The 23,968-nt window shown below is 40.7% G+C and overlaps 1 protein-coding gene across 4 annotated transcripts in view; it reads left to right on the top strand.

The window, feature by feature from the left end:
- ENTPD1 (ectonucleoside triphosphate diphosphohydrolase 1) overlaps window positions 1–23,968 on the top strand; it is a 127,378-nt gene that overhangs the window by 23,105 nt on the left and 80,305 nt on the right. Inside the window, exon 1 of one of the 4 annotated variants that reach the window (XM_005671303.3) lies at window positions 7,933–9,190. The exons of 1 other annotated variant lie outside the window; for it this stretch is intronic. Coding sequence is in view for 1 of the 3 variants with exons in the window: in NM_214153.1 (NP_999318.1) it covers window positions 9,652–9,667 (16 nt within the window). In the remaining 2 variants the exon portion in view is untranslated. 4 annotated transcript variants of the gene reach the window in all.

Here is a 23,968-nt window from a genome sequence, read left to right on the forward strand (position 1 = left end):
GCCAGATCCTTAGCCTGCTGCACCACCAGGGAACTCCTCCTATAGCAATTTGATTTACACCATCACTGTGGGGTTTGTGATCAGTTCATTACTTTCTGACACCACGTATGCTCACTGCTCCAGTCCTGGTATCAGCTCTTTCACAGGGAGTTCTGATTACTTTTATTGGAGAATGTTTTAGAACACAAAGCTCTGGGAGCTAGGTGTGCTCACTGCTGCTTGAGTATCATTGCTTAGAGGCCCTCTCAGCTGACACAGAAAGAAAATCATATATATATGAACTTGTATATAGGTACAACTGTAAATATTGTTACATTTAGCCATCCATATATTAAACTAAACTTGAATTTATTTTTATGTCTCCTACTCTAATCCATTACCAGTGGACCATTCTAGCCACCTCCCCTTCCCTGTCTGTATCCTGCCACTCCAGCATAAGAACCCCGTCTCCTGTTGTCATCTATTTACATAATTGCCCAATTCCAGTATATATGTGTAGTGGCCTCAGAATTATGAACCTGTACTCCTATATGTTATATAGTTAGATTCTTTTGTCACAGTCTACATTCCATTCAGGGATCCCTTAACCTCGTGCTTGGTTTTTTTTTAAACTTTGTAGGCATTAAGGTTCATTCTTTGTTCTCTAAAGTTAGGTTTGGACAAATGAATATGATCATGTAGCCACCATGACAGTAGCATACTGAGTAGTTTTACCACTCTAAAAAATCCCCTGGGCTTCACCTATTCAGACCTCTTCTCACACCGATGAATCTTGGGTGGCTATTGATCTATTTACCATCTCTATTTAAATTTAACATTTAAAAACACTTTAAAATTAAAAATTATTTTTTAAAATAGTTGGGAGTTCCTGTTGTGGCTCAGCAGGCTTAAGAACATGACTAGTATTCATGAGAATGAGGGTTTGATCCCTGGCCTCACTCCATGGGTTAAAGATACAGCATTGCCTCAACCTCTGGTGTAAGTCCTAGAAGCCTCTCAGATCCAGTGTTGCTGTTGCTGTGACTGTGGTGTAGGCTGTCAGCTGTAGCTCCGATTCAGCCCCTGGCCTGGAAACTTCTGTATGCTGCGAGTGTGGCCCTAAAACCAAAAAAAAAAAAAAAAAAAAAAAAAAAAAAAAAATCAGAGCTTTTATAAATTGATTGGACTTTGATAGATAGTGAGTACTTTTTGGAAAAAAGTACTTAAAGATATTATAACTGTTATCAGTTATTTTACCTGAAATGCATGGATCTGGGCCTGCTTCTTAAACGATAAAACAATTTTACCATTTTAATGAAGGGACAGTTCACTCAATGTGTCTGCAGACATTTAGAGGAATTGGGGCACTTGAAGTAGGGGATAGAAGGATGAAGGAGGTAAAGGGGATGTTTCAACAGAAAATGAAAGAGATTTCAGCTAATGCAGGGGAAGTGAGGGGTAGTTGCTGTAGCTCAAATAAGGGTGGTGTGAATCAGTTGTGAAATACTTGATGTAAAGTAATGCCTACACAACTCAGACTCCATCAAGTTCTGGGATCAGGTTAAGTTTTAGGATTTTATTTCAATTCTGCAAACTCCTTTTTTTTTAATTTGCTTTTTAGGGCCAAACCCACGGCACATGGAAATTCCCAGGCTAGGGGTCAAATTGGAGCTTACAGCTGCCGGCCCACACCACAGCCACAGCAATGCCAGATCCGAGCCTCATCTGTGACCTACACCACAGCTCAAGGCAATGCCAGATCCCCAACCCACTGAGCGAGGCCAGGGATTGAACCCCCATCCTCATGGATACTAATCGTATTCGTTTCCATTGTGCCACAGTGGGAACTGCCGATTCTGCAGACTCTTTATTAAGTGTCTGTTTTGCTTGACTTTGCTGTGCTATGTGCTCTGAGCATGCCTTCTTCTGGTGCAACTGTTTGGTCATGTACTTCCCCAATGGAAGAGCTGGCCATTCTGCAAGATTCAAGGGCTTCCCCCAGCTCAGAGTTCAGGGCATTCCTCCCAGACTACAAAGGTCACTTGCTTATCCTGGGAAGACAAAGACATGGGTGACCCTGGTCATACTTCATTCCCCATTCCCCTCTGTCAGCATTTCCCTAGTCCCACAGTTGCTGTTGAATATGTAGGACCACATTAAATTTGTGGAAGGGAGGTGGAGAGATCCTTTGTGTTGTAGGAGGGAAAGGACTTCTATTCCCATTCTCCTCAGTTGCCCTGGGTTACTTCTGCAAAATAAGTGGAAGATACCGGAGGGGGAAAGCATGGGACATAAGAAGAGAAGACAAGGTTTTATTTAATCTGAACATGTACCTAGCACATAAGTGAAGAGGAGAGGAAGTCAGACTTTTTGAGTGCTGATTATGTGCTGGGGTCTCTGTTGGGAATTCTGTCATATTTATTTCCCTTTTCCACCTATAATGACTCTAAGAAGTAGATTTTTTTTAAAATCTTTATTTCAAAGATAAGAAACTGAGATTCAGAGAGGCTCACTAACTTGTCTAATTTCACACAGTGACTATTCAAACCTAGCTCTAAATTCCTGGCAGCATATTAGAATCACCTGAGCTCTTTTTAAAGCCATTGTTGCCTGAGCCCTGCCTCAGACCAGATCCCAATCTCTGAGGGTTGGGGTGAGCATTAGCATTTTTAAAGACCAGAGATTACATATAACATGCAGTCAGGGTTGAGAACTATGGCTCTGCTCTGAGAGACTCTGCCCTTCTCCCTCTCTCCTAAAAGAAGGGCGGGGGCATTTTCTCAACCAATGTGTACTCTAAATATTGTCAGAGTACTTTTTTTTACTTTTTAGGGCTGTGTCCGTGTCATATGGAGGTTCCCAGGCTAGGGGTCAAATCAGAGCTACAGCTGCCAGCCTATACCACAGCCAGAGCAACGCAGGATCCGAGCTGCCTCTTTGACCTACACCACAGCTCATAGCAACACCGGATCCTTAACCTACTGAGCGAGGCCAGGGATCGAACCCGCAACCTCAAGTTTCCTAGTCGGATTTGTTTCCGCTGCGCCACAATGGAAACCTATCAGAGTACTTTTAGATCCACCTCTAAGCCCCATTTCCTACCTCTCACAGGGATTCCTATCATCACTGAGTACCTGTAAGCAGGCAGATGGAGTGGGGGCAGAGGTTGTTATTGATGGTAGAGAACTACAAATATGATTGATTTAATCTGATCCATGGGTTGTTTGTTTATTTATTTATTTATTTATTTTGTCTTTTTTGTTGTTGTTGTTGCTATCTCTTGGGCCGCTTCCACGGCATATGGAGGTTCCCAGGCTAGGGGTTGAATCGGAGCTGTAGCCACCGGCCTATGCCAGAGCCACAGCAACGCGGGATCCAAGCCGCATCTGCAACCTACACCACAGCTCACGGCAACGCCGGATCGTTAACCCACTGAGCAAGGGCAGGGACCGAACCCGCGACCTCATGGTTCCTAGTCGGATTCGTTAACCACTGCGCCACGACGGGAACTCCTGTTTATTTGTTTTGATAAGACATGCACATATAGGAGTTCCTGTCATGGCTCAGTGGTTAATGAATCCGACCAGGAACCATGAGGTTGCCGGTTTGATCCCTGGCTTGCTCAGTGGGTTAAGAAATCTGGCGTTGCCTTGAGCTGTGGTGTAGGTCGAAGACGTGGCTCAGATCCTACATTGCTGTGGCTATGGTGTAGGCCAGCAGCTGTGCTTCGATTCAGTCCCTAGCCTTGGAACCTCCATATGCCGCAGGTGCAGCCCTAAAAAGCAAGGAAAAAAAAAAAGTTACCCGGGTCATTTATTTTAAGACACATAAAACCAGAGTACCTCTTTTCATGAATTTTCTCGCTATACTTCTGTTTTAATGGAGAATTAGAAACAACAAAGAGATCAGAATGCCCATCCTCCACCCTCTCCTACCAACTACCCCTGCCCCCTAGTGATGCAGAGACTACCATCACCACTCTGTCCAGTTTATGTGATTCCTGTTTGGTCACATACAGGAATCACATAAATGGGTGTGTGGACAGTGCCTCAGGTTGTCAAACCACACCGTGGATATTGCTTGTCAGGTAGAGCGTGGTCCCTTCTAATTTCTACACTTGATGATACATTCCACAAAGAAATTGAGGAAAATCCTGATATGGCTGCCTGAGTATTGTGCTACAGAAAAAAAGCTCAGTGAATATACTTTTCTGGTTCACCCTGGACTAACAGCTTTTTAGCTTTGACCAGCTTGCTTTTCTTTTTTTATTATTTGTATTAATGATTTTTATTTTTCCATTATAGTTGATTTACAGTGTTCTGTCAATTTCTACTGTACAGCAAAGTGACCCAGTCACACATACACACATATATATATACATTCTTTTTCTCACATTATCCTCCATCATGTTCCATCATAGGTGACTATAGTTCCCTGTGCTGACCAGCTTGTTTTTCAATTACTTTTATTTTTCTTGCAGATAACCTCTTTCATCTGACTATTTGCTCCTTAAATGAAACGCTGAGCTGCACGTTATAGCAATTTTCTTTTTGTTTGTTTGTGGGGTTTTCTTTTTTCTTTTTAGGGCTGCACCTGCAGCATATGGAAGTTCCCAGGCTAGGGTTAGAATCAGAGCTATAGCTGCCAGCCTACACAACAGCCACAGCAACGTGGGATCCAAGCCATGTCTGCGACCTACACCACAGCTTATGGCAACACCAGATTCTTAACCTATTGAGTAAGGCCAGGGATTGAACCCACGTGGTTCCTAGTCGGATTCATTTCTGCTGGGCCACAACGGGAATTCTAGGAATTTTTAAATTTTTTATTATTATTTTTTAATTACTCAAATGAATTTATCATATATGTAGTTGTATAATGATCATAACAATCTGATTTCACAGGATTTCCATCCCACAGCCCAAGCACATCCCCCCACCCCCCAAGCTGTCTCCTCCAGAGACCATAAGTTTTTCGATGTCTGTGAGTCAGCATCTGTTCTGCAAAGAACTTCAGTCTGTCCTTTTTTCAGATTCCACATGTTAGTGAAAGCATTTGATGTTGGTGTCTCATTGTATGGCTGACTTCACTTAGCATGATAATTTCTAGGTCCATCATGTTGCTAAAAGTGCTGGTATTTCGTTACTTTTAATGGCTGAGTAATATTCCATTGCATATATGTACCACATCTTGATCCACTCTTCTGTCGATGGACATTTAGGTTGTTTCCATGTTTTGGCTATTGGACTACATATGTCTTTGTGAGTCGTGGTTTTCTCTGGATAGATGCCCAGGAGTGGGATTGCTGGATCAAATGGTAGTTCTATGTTTAGTTTTCTGAGGAATCTCCATACTGTTTTCCACAGCGGTTGCACCAATTTACAATCCCATCAACAGTGTAATAGTGTTCCTTTTTTTCCACACCCTCTCCAGCAGTTATTGTTTGTAGACTTTTTGATGATGGCCATTCTGGCTGGTGTACGGTGGTACCTCATAGTGGTTTTGATTTGCATTTCTCTAATAATGAGGGATGTTGAACATCTTTTCATGTGTTTCTTGGCCATCTGTATGTCTTCTTTGGAGAACTGTCTGTTTAGATCTTCTGCCCATTTTTTGATGGGGTTGTTTGTTTTTTGGTATGGAGCTGCAGAAGGTGTTTATAAATTTTGGAGATTAATCCCTTGTCCGTTGATTCACTTGCAAAGATTTTCTCCCATTCTGTGGGTTGTCTTTTTGTGTTGTTTAGGGTTTCCTTTACTGTGCAGAAACTTTTCAGTTTGATTAGGTCCCATTTGTTTATTTTTGTTTTTATTGTCAATACTCTTAAGAGGTGGATCTGAGAAGATGTTTCTGTTGCTTATGTCAGAGAGTGTTTGGCCTATGTTTTCCTCTAAGAGTTTTATAGTGTTTGGTCTTATACCTAGGTCTTTAATCCATTTTGTGTTTATTTTTGTGTATGGTGTTAGGGAGTGTTCTAATTTCATTCTTTTCCATGTGGCTGTCCAGTTTTCCCAGCACCACTTATTGAACAAGCTGTCCTTTTTTCCATTGTATATCCTTGACTCCTTTGTCATAGATGAGTTGTCTGTAGGTGCGTGGGTTTAATTCTGGGCTTTCTATCCTGTTCCACTGATCTATATTTCTGTCTTTGTGCCAGTACCATACAGTTTTGATGATTGTTGCTTTGTAGTATAGTCTGAAGTCTGGGAGCCTGATTCTTCCAGCGCCATTTTTCTTTTTCAGGATGTCTTTCTGGGTCTTTTGTGCTTCCAAACACACTTTAAAATATTTTATTTGAGTTCTGTGAAAAATGTCCTTGGTAGTTTGATAGGGATTGCATTGAATCTGTAGATTGCCTTGGGTAGTATAGTCATTTTGATAATATTAACTCTTCCAATCCACGAGCATGGTATATCTTTCCATCTCTTTGTGTCATCTTTGATTTCTTTCATCAGTGTCTTATAGTTTTCAGAGTACAGGTCCTTTGTGTCTTTAGGTGGGTTTACTCCTAGGTATTTTATTCTTTTGGATGCGATGGTAAACGGGATTGCTTCCCTAATTTCTTTTTCTGCTCTTTCATTATTAGTGTATAGAAATGCTAGTGATTTCTGTGTATTAATTTTGTATCCTGCGACTTTGCCAAAGTCATGGATGAGATCTAACAGTTTTCTGGTAGAGTTTTTAGGATTCTCTAGGTATAGTATCATGTCATCTGCAAATAGTGATAGTTTTACTTCTTCCTTTCCAATTTGGATTCTTTTTATTTCTTTTACTTCTCTGATTGCTAGAAATTTTCTTTTAAACTGAATTTTGCATATGGCTACTAACTCAGTAAATATTCAGTAGTGTTCCTTAAAACCCTGGGACAATTTCCTTATATAATTATTGTGCATCATCAGATAATTTCCCACTTTTTCACCTAAGATTCTTTTACTGCAGAAAATTTCAAATATACAAAGTGGAAAATAGTAAATCAAATCCCCATATACCCGTTTTCCAACTTCAACATTTATCATCTAATCCCTAATTTTGTTTTATGTGTATCTAATCTTCTCCTCCTCTTTTTGAAGCTAATCTCAGATTTCTTCTGTAGATATTTCAGCCTGTATCTCCAAAAGATATATACTTTTGAAAAATTATAACCACAACATATATACACCTTAAAAATGAACATTTCTTTAGTAGCATAAAATTTCCAGTCAGTGTTCAAATTTCTTCAGTTGTTTTGTAGTTTGTATTAAATTGGCTTAAATAAGGACTTCAAGGCCAGACATTGAATTTTCTGGGTATATCTTTTAAATTTCTTTTAGACTATAGGTACCTCATCCTCTTTTTTTCTTCCCTGCAACTTATTTGTTAAAGCAACAAGTGCAAAGACTCTGAGGCTAGAGTAGAGGTAGCATGAAGAGGAAAGCAGTAGGAAAGAAAGTCAGAGAGGTGATGGGAACGAGCCAGGTAGGAAACAGTAGGCTCCTGACAGCACTTACGCTTGAAGTGAGATGGGAGTCGTTGGAGGGTTTTGAGCAGAAGTATCATTTTGTTTGGTTTGGTTTGAACTGAATCATTGTGGGTGCTGGGCAGAGAATGGACTGAACAGGGTGTTGAGCAGAATCTGGGAGACCAGTGAGAAAGCTATCATAATAAACTAGATGAGAGAGGATGTGGCTTGGACCAGTGTGGTAGCAGTGGAGGAAATGAGAAGAGGTGGTGTTCTGGAGTAGGGCTGTCCTTGACATGTTCAGGTGCTTGTCTGCACGTATTCTGGAAGTTCGCCTTGAGCATTCATTTCTCCTTTTAACTTTGATGGTCTGTTTTGCATTCTTTAATTCATGGGATGGTTTTGTCAACATGTTCTTTTTCAAATTTTTCTCCAAGACAGTGATGCCAAGACAGTCATAAACCCATTATAAAATTGCGGATTTTTACAACTATCTCATCATGTCGCTTTAAAACAATTTTTTTTTTGAGCTCTTCATTTTTTTTAAATTATTTTTTAATAGTTATTTCCCCAATACAATTTGCTTTAAAACAATTTTATCACAATAGGACAAATATCAAACTGATATTTCTTATTAGAGATGGAGTCGAAACTGGCTCTGGAGACCGCATCCACTGGATTTTCATTGAGTATAATTAGTTTTTAATATAAATGGCGAATGCTGTAACTCTGAAACACTTAGTAAGGTAAAGAGTCTTGTACAGACCCAGAACTATTAAAGCACCAAACATTTATTAGGCACATACTATGCTTCTGGGCACTGTGCAGATAACAGAGGTGCCTAAACTAAAAAAAAAAACCCTGCCCTTATTAAAGTATGATTGAAAGTATAATGGAGAATGTACTTTATAGAGAGAGTCAAAAACAATCCTTAATGGTCACAAATTTGATGGCTTATGGTATATTTGGAAGAAAAATGTCTTATGTTATAATTGGCTTAGACACAAATTCTCATGCTGAAGAAACAATGTAGAAAAAGCATGAACTAGAAAGCAACCAAATCAGATTTACCTTATACTTTGCTGCTATTTATTAACTCAACCATTCATCAAAAATTTATTGAGAGCCTACACTCTGGAAGAAGCAGAATTAGATGCTGGAAAGCACGGTAGCAAATAAGAGAGACCAGCTCTCTGCTTTCTGTGTGAACATGAACTTGTATCTTAACATTTTCATGTCTCTACCCTTGCTTAGGCAAGATGTCTGACGTTCCTTTCAAACCTAAAACACTAAGCCTCGTGGAGGGAGAGGCTGCCCAGGCAGGCAGCCTTGGGATCTGAGGACTTACCTTCCTCTTAGAGGGTTAGCTCTTGTCTTGATTTCAAAACAAATTCATATACATAGTTTAAAAGTGTTTTGATCAGTTTCTCATCTGCATTTGGGTCATCTTGGCAAAGCCTAGGTGTGGCAATTCCTGCTCATAAAACTTCAGAGGTCGAAGGTCAAAGTTTGGCAAAGGGGGACAACTTGCATCAGTATAGCTGGACAGCTGTTCCCAGCAAGCAGCCTTTGCTGCCGCGCCACCTTGCCTTCCGACCAATACCACAGTTTCTCCTGCTGCTGCGTCCTTCTTCCTTTGCTTCCGTGACCTGTTGCTCCTCCGGCGTAATGAGCCTCCAAAAGGGATTGCTTATCAGGGGACCAGAAGTGATCGGCTTTATGAGACGGAAAGAACTGTTCTTGCATCCCACAGTTTTTCCAGTTGGTATCAAGGTAACAAGTTTTTTTGTTGTCTTGCTTCAAAATTGCAAAAAAGTAAACAGCCTTTTTTGTTTGTTTGTTTTTGTTTTGTTTTTTTTTTTTTTGCTTGCAGCCAAAATACGTTTTTTAGGGTTGGGGTGGGGGGAATGGATTTCTGTAGCAAAGGGAGAGGGAGAGAGCTGGAGGGAGCCACTTGAACGTACATTCCTTCAAGAATACAAAAAAATTACAACTCGAGGAAGCTTTAGGGGAATGAGCCGCGTACTCCTCGGCCAATCTGCCTTTTCAGTCAATGAAAAAGACATAGGGTTTGAGGTTCCTTCCGAAACGGGGCAGGCTGATTTAGCCCCTCCCACGAGCTCGAGGGTCTGTTATATCTCTGTTCCTTGAGTACCTCTCTTACTGAGACCGACCACAGCAAGCAGAGGCTGAAAAATAAAGAGCAAAGAAGAAGAAAACAAAAGCTGCCAATTATGGAAGATAGAAGGGGTAAGAGCAAAATTGATTTGATATGAATCCTTAAGAACAAAAAAAAAAAAAAAAAAAAAAAAAAGGAAAAAAGAAAACCAAAAGCCCAGATCAAAAGCAAGTACTTGAAAGAGCAAGAGGCGAAAAGCCCTAAATACACTTTCCCATCCTCTCCTTCTGAGAGGAGGCAGAGAAAGAACTTTAGGAGACTTTTTTTTTAAGAAGCAAAGCCCTGGGGTTAGAGTCTAGGGTGACTCTGGAGCGAGCTGGAGCAACTCATGAATATTCATAGTAATTGTTATTCAGATCTGGTTTTTTGGAGGCAAAAGACTTCTTCCGTCCCCTTGCAGTTTAGGAGGCAGCTGCCTCATTTGCAGTCCAGAGTCGTCTTGCTTCGGGTCAGTACCTCAGTGCCTTTGCTTGAAGATGCTGGGCTCCGGGTGTAGATTTGCTTTGTTCTCAAATTTCCTGTGTGCTTTCCTGTTGTGAAATTAGCAAAGGCTTCTCTGCTTGGAATTAGACTGAGAAGTTAATGTGGCAAGAGGCTGTCACAACAGGACCCCTGAGTACGTCTTGCAAAAGCCTTAAAGTGTCTTGGGAGGTGTGGAGGAGTGTTTTTGTGTATGAAAGGAGGGAGGGAGGGGGAGTAGGTACAAAGAAGAACAGTTTTATCTTTAAAAAGCAAGGCATATCTGACTGACTATATTTAGATCTTGTCTTAAAAACTGTGAGAGCAGCCTGGTTTGCACAGATGGTGTGCAGTCTCTGTCTTTTACCTCTTTTGGGCATTTTCTGCCAGCTTGGAGAGCCAGCTGCCTGCCAGCCCGCGGGAGCCAAGAAGAATGTCTGTAGCGGTGTGGTTGTGTAGGGTTGCAAACTTTATCAGTTCTAGTTTCTAACATCCCCACACTTTTTTTTAATCCCATAGAATGTGGAGGAATGGAATGAGTAGCCAACAGATTTCTTTTTAAAAAATTGTATTGGAATATAGTTGACTTAAAAAGTTGTGTTAATTTGAGGCGTGCAGCACAGTAAGTCAGCTGTACATTCCTTTTGAGATTCTTTTCCTATATAGGTTGTTACACAGTCTTAATAATGAGAGTAATGATAGCTGTTAGTGTTTACATCTTTACTCTGTGCTGGGAGCTGTTCAGAGCATATTACACATGTTATTTATTCCTCACAGCAACTTATGAGGTGAGTGTTGTTATTATCATCCCCATTTCCTGGATGATGGAATTAAGATAGTGAGAGAGTAGCTTGCCTTGGGACCACACAGTAAGTGGTGAATTTGGATGCAGGCGCTGGACCCGGGGACTACAAATCTATTTCCCCACCCTATTGCTTCACTTCAGCAACACACTCTTGATTCACATTTGCAAATCCTTGGAGCTACTGGGGAGATGATACTGATGAAATCTCAAGTCTGGGAAGGAGTTTGTGTTTTGCCATCGTTTACACGCATTTTTCTTATTTGGTACTCATGGCCATTCTCTACGGTCAAGCACAGGTATTGTTACTGTTGCCTTTTACAAAAGGAAGAGACTGAGTCCAGGAGCGCTTAGGTGACAGGAATCACACAGCTAGTTTTTGAAAGTCCAGAACAGACTAGAAATGCCCTGTCTCTGGTTTCCCTTCTAACCTGCAGATAGAGTCCAGTCATCTCTGAACTTCTGTCTGTACCCCAAGCCACTTTCAGTTCCGCAAGGGATGTGAGGAACTTCTTTCCTCCCTCTAGACTGTTGCAAGGCACTTGCTTCTGTCTTAAAGGTCTATCTAGCCTTCTTCTTCCTCTTTAGTCTAGAACCAAGCTGCTCAGGCTTGAAACCCAGCTCCACCATCTACTAACTGTGAGCCTCAGTCCCTCATCTGTAAAATAAAGAGAATAATATTATGTACCTCACAAGGTCATCGTAAGGACTAAATGAGAGATTCATGCGGGGTTCTCAGAACAGGGCCTGATGCATATAGTATGTGCTCAATAAATGTTAGCTGTCACGATCACCCCTTCAAGCCTCATCTTCGTTGTCAGTCCCCCTTTAAGCCTTCTCCAACCCTTTGAGCCTTATGTTAGGCCATCTTGGATGGCAAGGTTCCTCAACACCTCGCCGCTTACACCGAAGATGGCACTTGTCCTACTTGTCTACATTCCTGCCTTCTGTATTATCTCCCAACCCTCCCCTGACTATAATGTTTTTATTAACCTTTGGATCTATAGTGTCTAGCACAATATTTAACACATAATGGGCACTCAATAAACACTTAGTAAGCTAAGTAATGTTATTTTAGTTGATGTTCATTTAAGAGTCGGGAGGCTGGTTTAAAAGGAGACCTTTGAGTTTGCAGTGGAGTCCTGCTGTACAAACAGCTTTTTTTGAGCAATATGTAAGGACATCTCTCTAAGTGAATACACTGAAAAACAATGCATCTCTTCTAGGTGGGTGATCTTTAGAGCTGATATGACCCCATGCTAGGGCACCCAGTTTGGCTAGTCCAGCTCTGGCTGAACTTCAGCCCCTGCTCCCCTTTCAGCTGAGGATTGAAGATTTCAGATGCCTCATGGCGCAACCTCACTATCTCTGAACAGTTCTGTTCAGAACATCTGAACATCTGGTTGCAGAAATAGTGTCTCGCAAGCCCCATTTTATAGCAACCAACCTTGTAGTCAGAGACAGTGTATTCTGGTAATAAAAGAAAAACAAACACCACAGGGGTTGACCCTGGATAAAATCATAAATTACATTAAATTTGTTTCCAGCACCCTCCGTTTCCTCTTCCTGGCATATTTTCAATCCCATTTGACAAATATTATTGTGTGTCTTCCATTTGCAAGTCCCTATTCCAGATGTGTGGAATATAAACAATTTTCTCACAGTCTAGCGAAAAAGGCAGCTATGTATACAACCAACTCTAATTGAAGCCAGACGCCATGAAGTTCTAATAATCAGAGCTAACATTGATTATTATGTGCCAGGCCCTGTAATTTTTACATGCATTGTCTCATATAATCTTCACACACACAAAAAAAAACCCCTATGATATAGGTTTCTGCATCTTACAACTATGGGGGGAAGTTACTTGGCCAAGGTCACCCAGCTAGTAATAGGCAAAGAGGGGAATTTAGACCCACATAGTTAGACTGCAAAGCCTGGGTTTTTAATAAGTAAGTTCTCCTACCTTCCTAAGAGCCATTATAGAAGTCTGAGGAAGAATCCCTGAGAAGCGGAATAGGGAGTGATGATTTTGGGGAAAACTTCTCAAAGGATGAGACACTTCATATGGGCCTAGAAAGGTGAGTAGAGCTTGCCTGGCGCCCACAGCAGACAAGTTCCAAGTCCCAGCAGTGCTTAAAAATCTTTTCTGTCTTCTTCTTCTTCTTTTTAAAAACCAAAACCACAGCCTAGATTTAAGAGTAAAAAGCTCTTTTCACTTTTTCCAGGTTCCAAGTAGGGAGCCTATTTATATGTTCATCCTGGAGATTTGAAGGGAGAAGTTCAAAGTTTAGCCTTGACTATGAGTTTGGGCTTACCAGTCACCTAAGGAAATAAATCTTTACAATGTCATCAGCTGTGTATTAAATGATTCCCTTTAATTATACTGGTCTTGTGTTGTCATTGGGCATGTGTGGTAAACAGTTTTTACAAATAGCAGTGATTGGTCTGGCTTTTACTTGGCCAAACTGCATTTTTTTTTCTTTTTCTTTTTAGGGCCGCACCTGCAGCATATGGAAGTTCCCAGGCTAGGGGTTGAATCGGAGCTGCAACTGCTGGCCTATGCCACAGCCACAGCAACTCGGGGTCCTTAACCCACTGAGCGAGGCCAGGGATCAAACCTGCACCCTCATGGTTACTAGTCAGGTTCGTAACTTGCTGAGCCACAATGGGAACTCTGCCAAACCGCATTTTAAGAGTATTTTCTCCATTGTGTTGTCTTTTTGGTTCCTTGTGCACTCCATAATCAGTGATTGTGTCCAGGGGCATTAGTATTTAATACCACTGCCTGTGCAGAGTGAAGGTGAGGATAGGGGCACATCCCACAGTGTCTGCTCCTTGTGAGCTCCATTCTCTGAAAAAGTTTGGAGGGAGGCCAAAATTGAGGGCAGCCTTTGTGGTGAAGAATTATCAGATCTCTTGAGGGCTTGATGGATGTAGAGATGAGCGGAGGCACTAACTTTGTTTTGGTGAATGTGTGTGTGTGTTCTGAAACTTCAATCTGCGTGTACATCTGTTAAAATGCAGATTTTAATCCAGGAACTATGGCATGAGGCCTGAGATTTTGCATTTCTAACAACCTCCGGGTGATGATAATGCCACCTTACACAGGTCACGCTTCGACTAGCCATGTCATAGAGTCATTGCATGTCTTAGTCTCAGAGCTTATTTTGGTGCCAAATGACCAAGCCCTCCCTCCCCTAGTGTCCCTCCTCTCCCAAGGCTACCTCTTTGAGTCATGGACTAGCTATGTCTTTGCGGATGATGGGGAACCTAATTCATTCATTTATTTATTCTTTCAGTAAACATATGTCCAGAATTTGCCACACAAAGACAAATCTGAATTTCTATTGCACACCATCTGTTTTTATACAAAAGAGGCCCTATGCTGGATTTCCTAAACATCTCCTACCTTTTCTCTATGGCTCCAAGATTCCCTAAACTGCTTTCATTCCCTGCCTCCAATCTGAGAAGTACTGGAGCAGAACATTTGGCTGCCCCAGAACCCTTTGCTGATGTTTGGCGTGCTAGGGAGCTGGGGCTAGCAAGGATTCAGAACTCTGAGACCCGGAGCAGCGTGCCAGGGTATTGTCCGCCCTGCAGAAGTGAGATGGGAATGATCCCAGGGGCAAAAGGGAAGTGGATGCAGAGAAGACCAGTGGGGTTTCTTTAGGTTTGGAAAATTGAGCAAATGATAAGGAAAAAAGAAGCTGTTGGAGCAGAGAAGACAGGAGAGGGTTTCTGTAACACACTTCCAGCCTGCAGTTTTTGTGCTGGATCATCAAAATGACTTTAGAGACTCAGGAACAATGGCAGAAACACTATGAAAGCTGTGTTTCCTTCTGATTCATAGGAAGGATGTGGACAATTCCTTTATGTCTGTGAGGATGTAAGTAATATGGCACATACTCATTAAACAAAACAAAGTGTAGATTAGAGAAGAAAAGAAAAATAGTCACTTGTGATGCTATTTTGGTGTATTTCATTGCGGTTCCTTTTACTATGCCTGGGTTGTTTCTTTTAGCAGTTGCTTGACTAGGACCTTGAGAACTTATGAGATGGCATTGTGATAATTAGACTATATATACGATTTTCAAAGCCTGACTTTTAGTATAGCAGTGAAGCACAAGTGTTTTCCACCTTATAGCATAGTCTTTGTTAGCCTAATTTTTATACTCACAATCTATTTAACAATTTCCCTGTTACTGAACATTTAGGTTGTTTCCATTTCCAATAAACATCTTTGAGCATGAAGTTTTTCCAAATGTAGGGTTGGATGATGAGCACCGAGTCTCAGAAGTAGAATTATTGGATTAAAACTTATAAATGTTTGGGATTTGTTTGGTTGGTTGGTTGGCTCTTTTTGTAGGGGGGCTGCACTTGCGGCATATGAAAGTTCCCAGGCTAGGGGTTGAATTGGAGCTGCATCTTCTGAGCTACACCACAACCACAGCAAAGCCAGATCCGAGTCACATCTGCAACCTACACCACAGGTTATGGCAACATTGGATCCTTAACCCACTGAGTGAGGCCAGGGATTGAGCCCACATCCTCGTGGAAAGCAGTTGGATTCATTACTGCTGAGCCACAACAGAAACTCCTACAAAAGTTTTTAAAGTTCCTTTTTTTTTTTTTTTTTTGGCTGCACCTGTAGCATTCAGAAGTTCTGGGGCCAGGGATTGATCCTGAGGCACAACAGTGACCAGAGCAGCTGCAGTGACAATGCCAGATTCCTGATCTGCTGTGCCACCAGGGGAACTCCTAAAGTTCTTGATTACTATTGACAAGTTGCTTTCCCTTCATGCTTCCACAAGCAGTTCCTATTTTGTTGCATACCTGACAACTCAAGTATTTTTTCTTTAATAATCTTATCTAGTTTTATATTGTTTTAGTTTGTTTTGTTTAATTACCAGTAAGTTTGACATTTTTTACATTACTTCTTTTGTGTACTCTGTTGACATCCATTGCCTACTTTTTATTTATTTGGATTTATGTTTTAAATTGATTTCTATGCGCTCTTGGTAAAATATGTTCAAATTTTTCTGCTATCTTTGCAATAATTTTTTTGAAATCTTCTATAGTATTTTTATACAGAGACAGCTCTAAGTAAATCAAATACATTTTTATCTGTGGTGGTGTATTTTCAAAAAAGTTTGATATTGCCTTTATTGCCTCTTTAGCCCAGGATAATAATTTTTTAAATTTCTAAGAGATTGTCATTTTTGTTTAAACCAATAATTTTAATTAATTTTTCATTTTATTTTATAATGATTAGAGAATATGACTTTATAAATGATTAGAGAATATAGGTTTCTTTGTATCTAAGCCTGAAGTGAATTTTTATAAATTTGTAAACATGTGTGAAAAGATGTATTCTGTTTTTAAGTTATAAAATTGGATGTTTATAAATCTATCCATTCATTTCAATTATAGGGCAATCTGTCCTCAACCATAATTTTCTCCTATGTGAAATTATAGTATATCTGCATTTACTTTTGGATGTTTTTATTGTTATTTATGAGAATTTCCATTCCTGGAAAAAGAACGAGATGTGAATCATGTTCGTTGTGGCTTATGAGACAAAGGCAGGGGTGATGGAGTTAAGACTGTCCAAGGAAGTAAAGTAGTTGCAGTGGAGTAACTGAATAAAGTTTTGAGAAAGTTGAAAGAAGATGAGATAAAGTTCTCAGCTTCTTAGGCAGCTCAGCCTTGTATGGCTATATAACTTTAGGAAGTCTTGAAGTATGGTATGAGTGAAAACTACCAAGACTTCTCTTCCCAAATAATCATGGCAGGCCCCAGGAGGCCAGAGCCAGGAAGCAGGTCTAGTTGGCAAGATTTAGGAGGCAAGGGTCAGGATCTTTGAACTAGGAAATTGAAACAGGATTGCTCAAGTAGATAAAGACTCAGACACATATACCAAAAGGCATCTGAAGCAATGTGTCATCAGCAAAATTAATTTTTTAAGCATTGCACTGAAAAAGCAGGGTAAGGAAGACTTAAAAATTTCTAGTGGAAAGGGGTTGGTGACAGAAAGTAATGGTGCAGTACTTGTATTTTCTAATTTAAGCTGTATGAAATGTTCTTAACACCATCTTTTGTTTAATGTTGTCTGTTTTTTGTTTGTTTGTTTGTTTGTTTTGCTTTTTGGTGCCACACCTCCAGCATATGGAAGTTCTTAGGCTAGGGGTTGAATTGGAGCTGCAGCTGCCAGCCTACACCATAGCCACAGCAATACCAGATCCGAGCTGTGTCTTTGACCTATACCACAGCTCACAGCAACACTGGATCCTTAACCCAATGAGCGGGGCCAGGGATCAAACCTGAGTCTTCATGGATACTAGTTGGGTTCCTTACCACTGAGCCATAACAGGAACTCCTTAAATGTCTTCTTTTTATTGCTTTATTTTGGTACACTTAGAAATAATCATAAGGACTTTTTTCATAGGTTTGTTTTCTTTTTTGGTTGATATAGTAAATGTGGTAGGCTGCAAAGATTACAGCTCTGAATCCCTAGAATTTATGAATGTTACTTATAAGAGATGTGATTAGATTAATGAATTTAAACTGGGGAGATTATCCTGAATTATCCAGGTGGGCCCTAAATGCAGTCACAGATGTCCCTATTAAAAGGGAAGAAGAGAGATATTTGACACAGAGGAAAGCAATGCAATCACTGTAGCAACATGCTCTGCTACTGGCTTTGACTATGGAGGAGAGGTCCACAAGCCAAGGAATGCAGAATGCATTGAGGGTCCATCAGGAAAATGGAAAAGGAAGATTAGCCCTGTCTGCACGTTGATTTCAGTCTAGTAAGGTTGATTTCAGAACTGTAAGAGTAAATGTGTGTTGTTTTAAGTCAGTGAGTTTGTGGTAATTTGCTCTGGCAGCCATTGGAAGCTAATATATTAATTTTTTAATACATGGAAGTGGTGATGGGTTAGTTAGTTAACCTACAGGTTTATGGTGTGTATTGAACCGCATGCTATTCTAATTAACTTACAGATGTTAACTCAGTTCTCAAACAACTATTTAAAATGGGTACTGTCCCTATCTTACAAATGAGAAACCAAGGAATAAGTAAACTGTCTTACCTAAAGTCTTTCAGTTGGTAAGTGCTGAGGTTGAGACTCAAACCTATGGTTCTTGATCTTATTACTGTTTCAAGATTTAATTCACATACTATATAATTAACCTGCTTAAAACCTACAATTCATTGTTTGTTTTTTTTTAAAAAAATGTATTCACAGCATTGTGCAGCCCTCACTGCAATCAATTTGAGAACTTTTTTTTTTTTTTTTTTTTTTTTTTTTTGGTCTTTTGTCTTTTTTGTTGTTGTTGCTATTTCTTGGGCCGCTCCCGCGGCATATGGAGGTTCCCAGGCTAGGGGTCCAATCGGAGCTGTAGCCACCGGCCTACCCCAGAGCCACAGCAACGCGGGATCCGAGCCGCGTCTGCAACCTACACCACAGCTCACAGCAACGCCGGGTCCTTAACCCACTGAGCAAGGGGCAGGGACCGAACCCGCAACCTCATGGTTCCTAGTCGGATTCGTTAACCACTGCGCCACGACGGGAACTCCAATTTGAGAACATTTTATCGTCACAAAAGGAAACCCTGTACCTATTAGCATGAATTTGATTAACTTCAGTATAATTCTTTTCTCTCTCTGATTGTCCCCAATCTTGAGTTCTTAATTTTGGTTTCTTTCATAATGATCTGGTGCATACCAAAGTAATTTTTTTTTTTTTTTGACTGCACTTGTGGCATATGGAAGTTCCTGGGCCAGGGATCAAGTCTGAGCTGCAGCTGTGACCTATGCTGCAGCAAGGCAAAGGCAGATCCTTAACCCACAGTGCCATGTGGGAACTCACCAAAGTAATTTTTTTAGAAAGGGCATCATTGTGGTAAGAGTGACAACTTGTCTAAATAGAGACATCTTATCCCCCTCAAGTAACTGGAGATGTTCCTCCATTGTCTTGAGAAGGTTGATAAGATACAGAAGTGTGAGGACAGCTGTTTTTCAGCCCGAACTTTTTTCTCTTTTCCTGACATAATTTTCATCAAGACAGCTGAGTAAAGACTTCTTTTCATATGTTTTGCTTAAAATATGGTAATCCCTCTTTATTTCCAAATTCAGGAACAAGAAAGATTTCTCTTGTCATAACTTTAATCAATGCTCCTGGTTTATTCTTTTCCTTTTCTTTGTCAGGGACCTATTTGGATCTCTTATCTCTGAACTCACTCCATCTCTCCCTCCCTTCCTTCCTTCCCTCCTTCCCCCTTCCTTTTTTCCTTCTTTCCTTCTTTCCCTTCCTTTATTTTTCTTTGTATTCTGACAATGTTTTCCTAAGATTATTTTCATTACTGACTCAATTTTCCTTAATTATTTCCAATATAAACTTTCATTCGACTACAGTTTTTTGGTTCCCATAAAATTTTTTTATCTTAGTTTTTTCTCTTCTAATAGCAACATCCTCTTCCATGTAACCAAAGAAAATAAACAAAGTAATATTTTCCTCTCTTTCTTGTATCATGTCTATTTTGGAGGCAAGCTTTCCCTCCACCATTCTTTCTACTTTTTTTGCAAAATTTATTTAATCTAAGGCCTGATCTTTAAAAGGAGGTATTCCTTCTGTGTGTGCATAAATGAATGTGTGTTTTTTTCACCTGATTCAGAAAGAATTTAAGGAAGCACTAGGGTAGATTCATCCCAGTCCAGTATTAGAGATGGGAAATGCATGGTTTACCCTTGGTACCTTAGATTTCATTTGGATCCTGGAAGAATGCTAGATCCTCTTTTATGGATGGGAAGACATCTAAATGCTAGATCTTCTTTTATGTTGGGAAGACATCTCAATCCTCTAGCCAAAAAAAAAAAAAAAAAAAAAAAAAAAAACTCACTCCAGGAAAGAAGGAAACAATCCTGCTGCCATATAGTCATGCTCCAGAGAATAGGGAGGCTGGGACTGTCAGCATTCTGTCAATATTTTGTCCAGAGGTATAAAGGCATTCAGGAAGGACCCTTCTCTGGGCCCATTTTCTTTCTTTCTTTCTTCTTTCTTTCTTTTCTTTCTTTCTTTCTTGCCACACTCATGGCATATGGAGGTTCTCAGGCTAGGGGTCCAATTGGAGCTACAGCCACTGGCCTACGCCATAGCCACAGCAACGTGAGATCCAAGCAGCATCTGTGACCTACACCACAGCTCATGGCAATGCTGGATCCTTAACCCACTGAGAGAGGCCAGGGATTGAACCTGAAACTTCATGGATACTAGTCAGGTTCGTTAATTACTGAGCCAAAATGGGTACTCCTCTAGGCCCATTTTCTTGCTTTTACTCCTTTTTCACTGAGAGCAAACCTCCATTAAATTGGGGAGTGAACTCCTGTTCCATGGCTTAATGCCTTGCCCGATTAATACATTGTCTTGGAGTCTCCTTATACTCATGGTAGACATAAGGTTATCAGTTCACAGATGAAAACAAACACACACACAAAAGAACAAAACAAAGCAAGATAAAACAGACTTCCCAAAGAGTTCCCTCTGTCCCACCCATCATGCACTGCTCTCTTCTCCCATAGTGCGCTCTTGTTGGTGTTGGGAGGGCCAGCTGAGGTCTCTGCTTACTTGCCCCTGCCTCAGAAGAGGTGATGCTGGTCATTAGTGTCATTTCTCAATGCTAATGCACTGGCATTTCACTTGAGAAAAAAAATTAGGGTACAGAAAGAAATTTTCACAAAAATGTGGGAGAGTATGTCAAAGTATTTTCACTTATGCTATCGTCATACTTAGTGCTCAAAAGACTTGGCTTTGAGAGATCACTCTGGCAGCAGTCTAGGTGAGCAATGGATAGAGACTAGTATTGGGCTTCTGCAACAGTGCAGTAGGTGAGAGATGAGTGGGGGCGTGCACTAAGGCACTGATAGTGTGTATAGGGGGCGCGAGGGAGGGGCTGGATTCGAACAGTATTTATGAGGTAGAGGGCTAGGTGCTTTGTTGGGAGGGAAGGAGAAGGAGATGTTAAGATTTATTGTCAAGTTTAGATTTGGATGATTGAGATAATATTTATGAATAAGACTGGGAATGGGGGGAAGGAGAAGGGAGTTGGCAGGGCAAGAGGGAGATAAGTTCATCCTGGCATACGCTACATGTGAGATGTTTAAAAGACATAAAGGCAGATATATTTTGTTGGTTTCTGGAAATTTGGGTCTAGAGCTTGGAGAGTAATGGCCAAAAATCAAGAAATAATGGGAGTTGGATTTAGATTGTGGGATCAGTGGTTGAAAATATGAGCATTTAAAGTATGAGTCACCCTGGAAAGTATAGAGAATGAAAACAGAAGAGGATGAAGAATGGAATCTGAGGAAATACCAACATTAAAAAGGAGAAGGAAAGAGAAAGGACTTAAGAGAGATGCAGGAGTTCCTGTTTTAGTGCAGCAGAAATGAATCCAACTAGTAACCGTGAGGTTTCGGGTTCAATCCCTGGCCTTGCTCAGTGGGTTAAGGACCCGGTGTTGTCCTGAGCTGTGGTGTAGGTCCCAGACGTGGCTCGGATCCCAAGTTGCTGTGGCTGTGGTGTAGGCTGGCAGCTACAGCTCCAATTCGACCCCTAGCCTGGGAACCTCCATATGCCACAGGTGTGGCCCTAAAAAGCAAAAAAAAAAAAAAAAAAAGGACAGATTCAGAAACAAAGCTAGGAGAATCTGAACCTTGTAGAAAAGGGAGACAGTGTTTTGGGACCAGAGTTTCTAGAAGCGCCAAAGCTGCAGAAGAGGCAAAAAGAAGAATGAGAGGAGTGTTATATTTTTTCCTATTCAAGCACACCCCCTCCTGCCCTCTACCCCTGCCCTACAGTGTAAAGTCTGGGGGAAATTGGGATGTACTTTACAGTATTTCCTTCCCACAGACCCTTTTATCCCTCCAGAAAAAAACCCTGAAAACTCTAATGGTACCTTTTATAGTGGAAAAATATGGTGTTTGGGTTTGAGAATTTGGAGCTTATGAATATTTTTGCTGAGAACAGACTTAAAATATTAAGAAGTTAAATAGTAGAAGTTAAGATGTTGAGCTTAATAGATGATCCGAGAAGTGAGGTGGTGGAGGGAAAGAGAGAGCTGACTTGAGGGACAAGTTGCATCTAGGGAAGAATGTTACAGACTAGAGTGGACTTGATGATGTTGAAGGACAAAAGCCATCAGAAGGGAGGTGGACTGATTGATTCAACAAATAGTTATTGAGCAAAGAGTGTATGTCAGGTATTCTAGGCACTGAGTATACATTGGGAAACAAAACAAAATCTTTAACCTCGTGGGTCTTGTGTTCTGTGTGGAAGGGTGGGGGAAGAGAGATAATAAGCAAGAAAATTAATTAAATGTAAGCTATATTAGTGATGATTGCCGGGGTCCAGCCCCAGCAGCCAGGGAGTGACGAAGGAGAGGATGGGCTACAAATGGCGCGGAAAGAATTGGAGCCAACTCCTCAGCTGCATGCTGCAGATGACCCAATTTATTAAATGAAAAGCATCAGCTTTTATACCATTTCACAATCAAGTTTTGTGTAAGATTTGACATTAACATTTGATTTAAAGCCCTTTCTGTTCCCTCCACCTGAGATAAAAAAAAAAGGTTAAAACATGTTCCTTTCAACTTTAGATTTTTAGATTACAAACTTAAAGTTTCACACTGTATTTTTCTTAAAAGGTCAATAACAGTAGCTATTCTATTCTATATTAAGAACAAAGCTTTAAGTAATAAGCTATGATACCTAACATTCTTTAACTAAAGCCATTTGTAGTTAACAAAAACGCATGAAAGCCTTAGGCTCATGACATTCTTGAGGCTGCGGTTTATTTGGCGCCAGCAAGCTAAGCGTATAACCTATTGTCCTGACTTACGTAAGCTCCAAACCACCAATTTCAATAGAAAGGAGTATTATACCCAAAAATTATCAAGTGCCCCCACGAGGGATAAAAGTTACAGGTGACACTGTTATTTAATAAAAAATATATCTGTTGTAAAAAATAACAATTTGTAGGCCATACAACACTTTTCCCAGCCCCAAACTTCTTTTCATGTGAAGGGACTAAAATCATAAGTTTCCCCTGTATACTCTTACAAAATAGGTGCCATAAATTGTTATTCCGAAACAAAGGCTTTTTCCATTACATTGTTTAAATGACTTCACTCTGTTTTGGTTCAGGTGTTTTACGTACCCAGGGCAAATCCTTAGTAAGAAAACTGTGAATCAAAGATAGAAAAAAGAAGGATAAACACAGAAAAAATAGATTAACATTTTTTTAGGGGATATCATTTTTATTTTCCAGGAAACCGATGTTTTTCAAGGAATTGCTCTGCAATCCTTCTTCTTTCTTCAGCTTGTCTGTAGCTGTACTAACCAGACAAGCCTCATGCAGGTGCCGACTGTGGCTTTGTTTTTTTTACTGGAGCAGCCTTATGGCTTCCGACAGATGATAAGTACTAAGAGAGAATTGAAGCCAGGAAAGGGGATGAGAAGTGTTGGGAGGTTACAGCTTTACTTAGGTTGGGAAGATTGAAGGTGATTTTTTTTTTTTTTTTTTTTTTTTTTTTTTGTCTTTTTGCTATTTCTTGGGCCGCTCCCGCGGCATATGGAGGTTCCCAGGCTAGGGGTCCAATCGGAGCTGTAGCCACCAGCCTACGCCAGAGCCACAGCAACGCGGGATCCGAGCCGCGTCTGCAACCTACACCACAGCTCACAGCAACGCCGGGTCCTTAACCCACTGAGCAAGGGCAGGGATCGAACCCGCAACCTCATGGTTCCTAGTCGGATTCGTTAACCACTGCACCACGACGGGAACTCCTGAAGGTGATTTTGAAGAAAGACCTTAAAGAAGTGAAGAAGTCACTCATGTGGCTATCTCTGGGAAGTATGTTCTAGGCAGAGGGACCAGCAAATGCAAAGTCCTGAAGAGAAATTACGTGTTTAAGGAACAGCAAAGCACGCAGAGTGGGGCTGGGTGGGAGAGAGGTGACAAGAAGGTGAGAGCTGAGACGTGGATTTGGACTAAACAGACTGTCTAGGGTCTTGCAGGCCATTGTCTAACCTTTGGTTTTATTTATAGTGAAGTGG

The sequence above is a fragment of the Sus scrofa genome, chromosome 14 (assembly GCF_000003025.6).
Source record: "Sus scrofa isolate TJ Tabasco breed Duroc chromosome 14, Sscrofa11.1, whole genome shotgun sequence".
Classification (NCBI taxonomy): Eukaryota; Metazoa; Chordata; class Mammalia; order Artiodactyla; family Suidae; genus Sus; species Sus scrofa.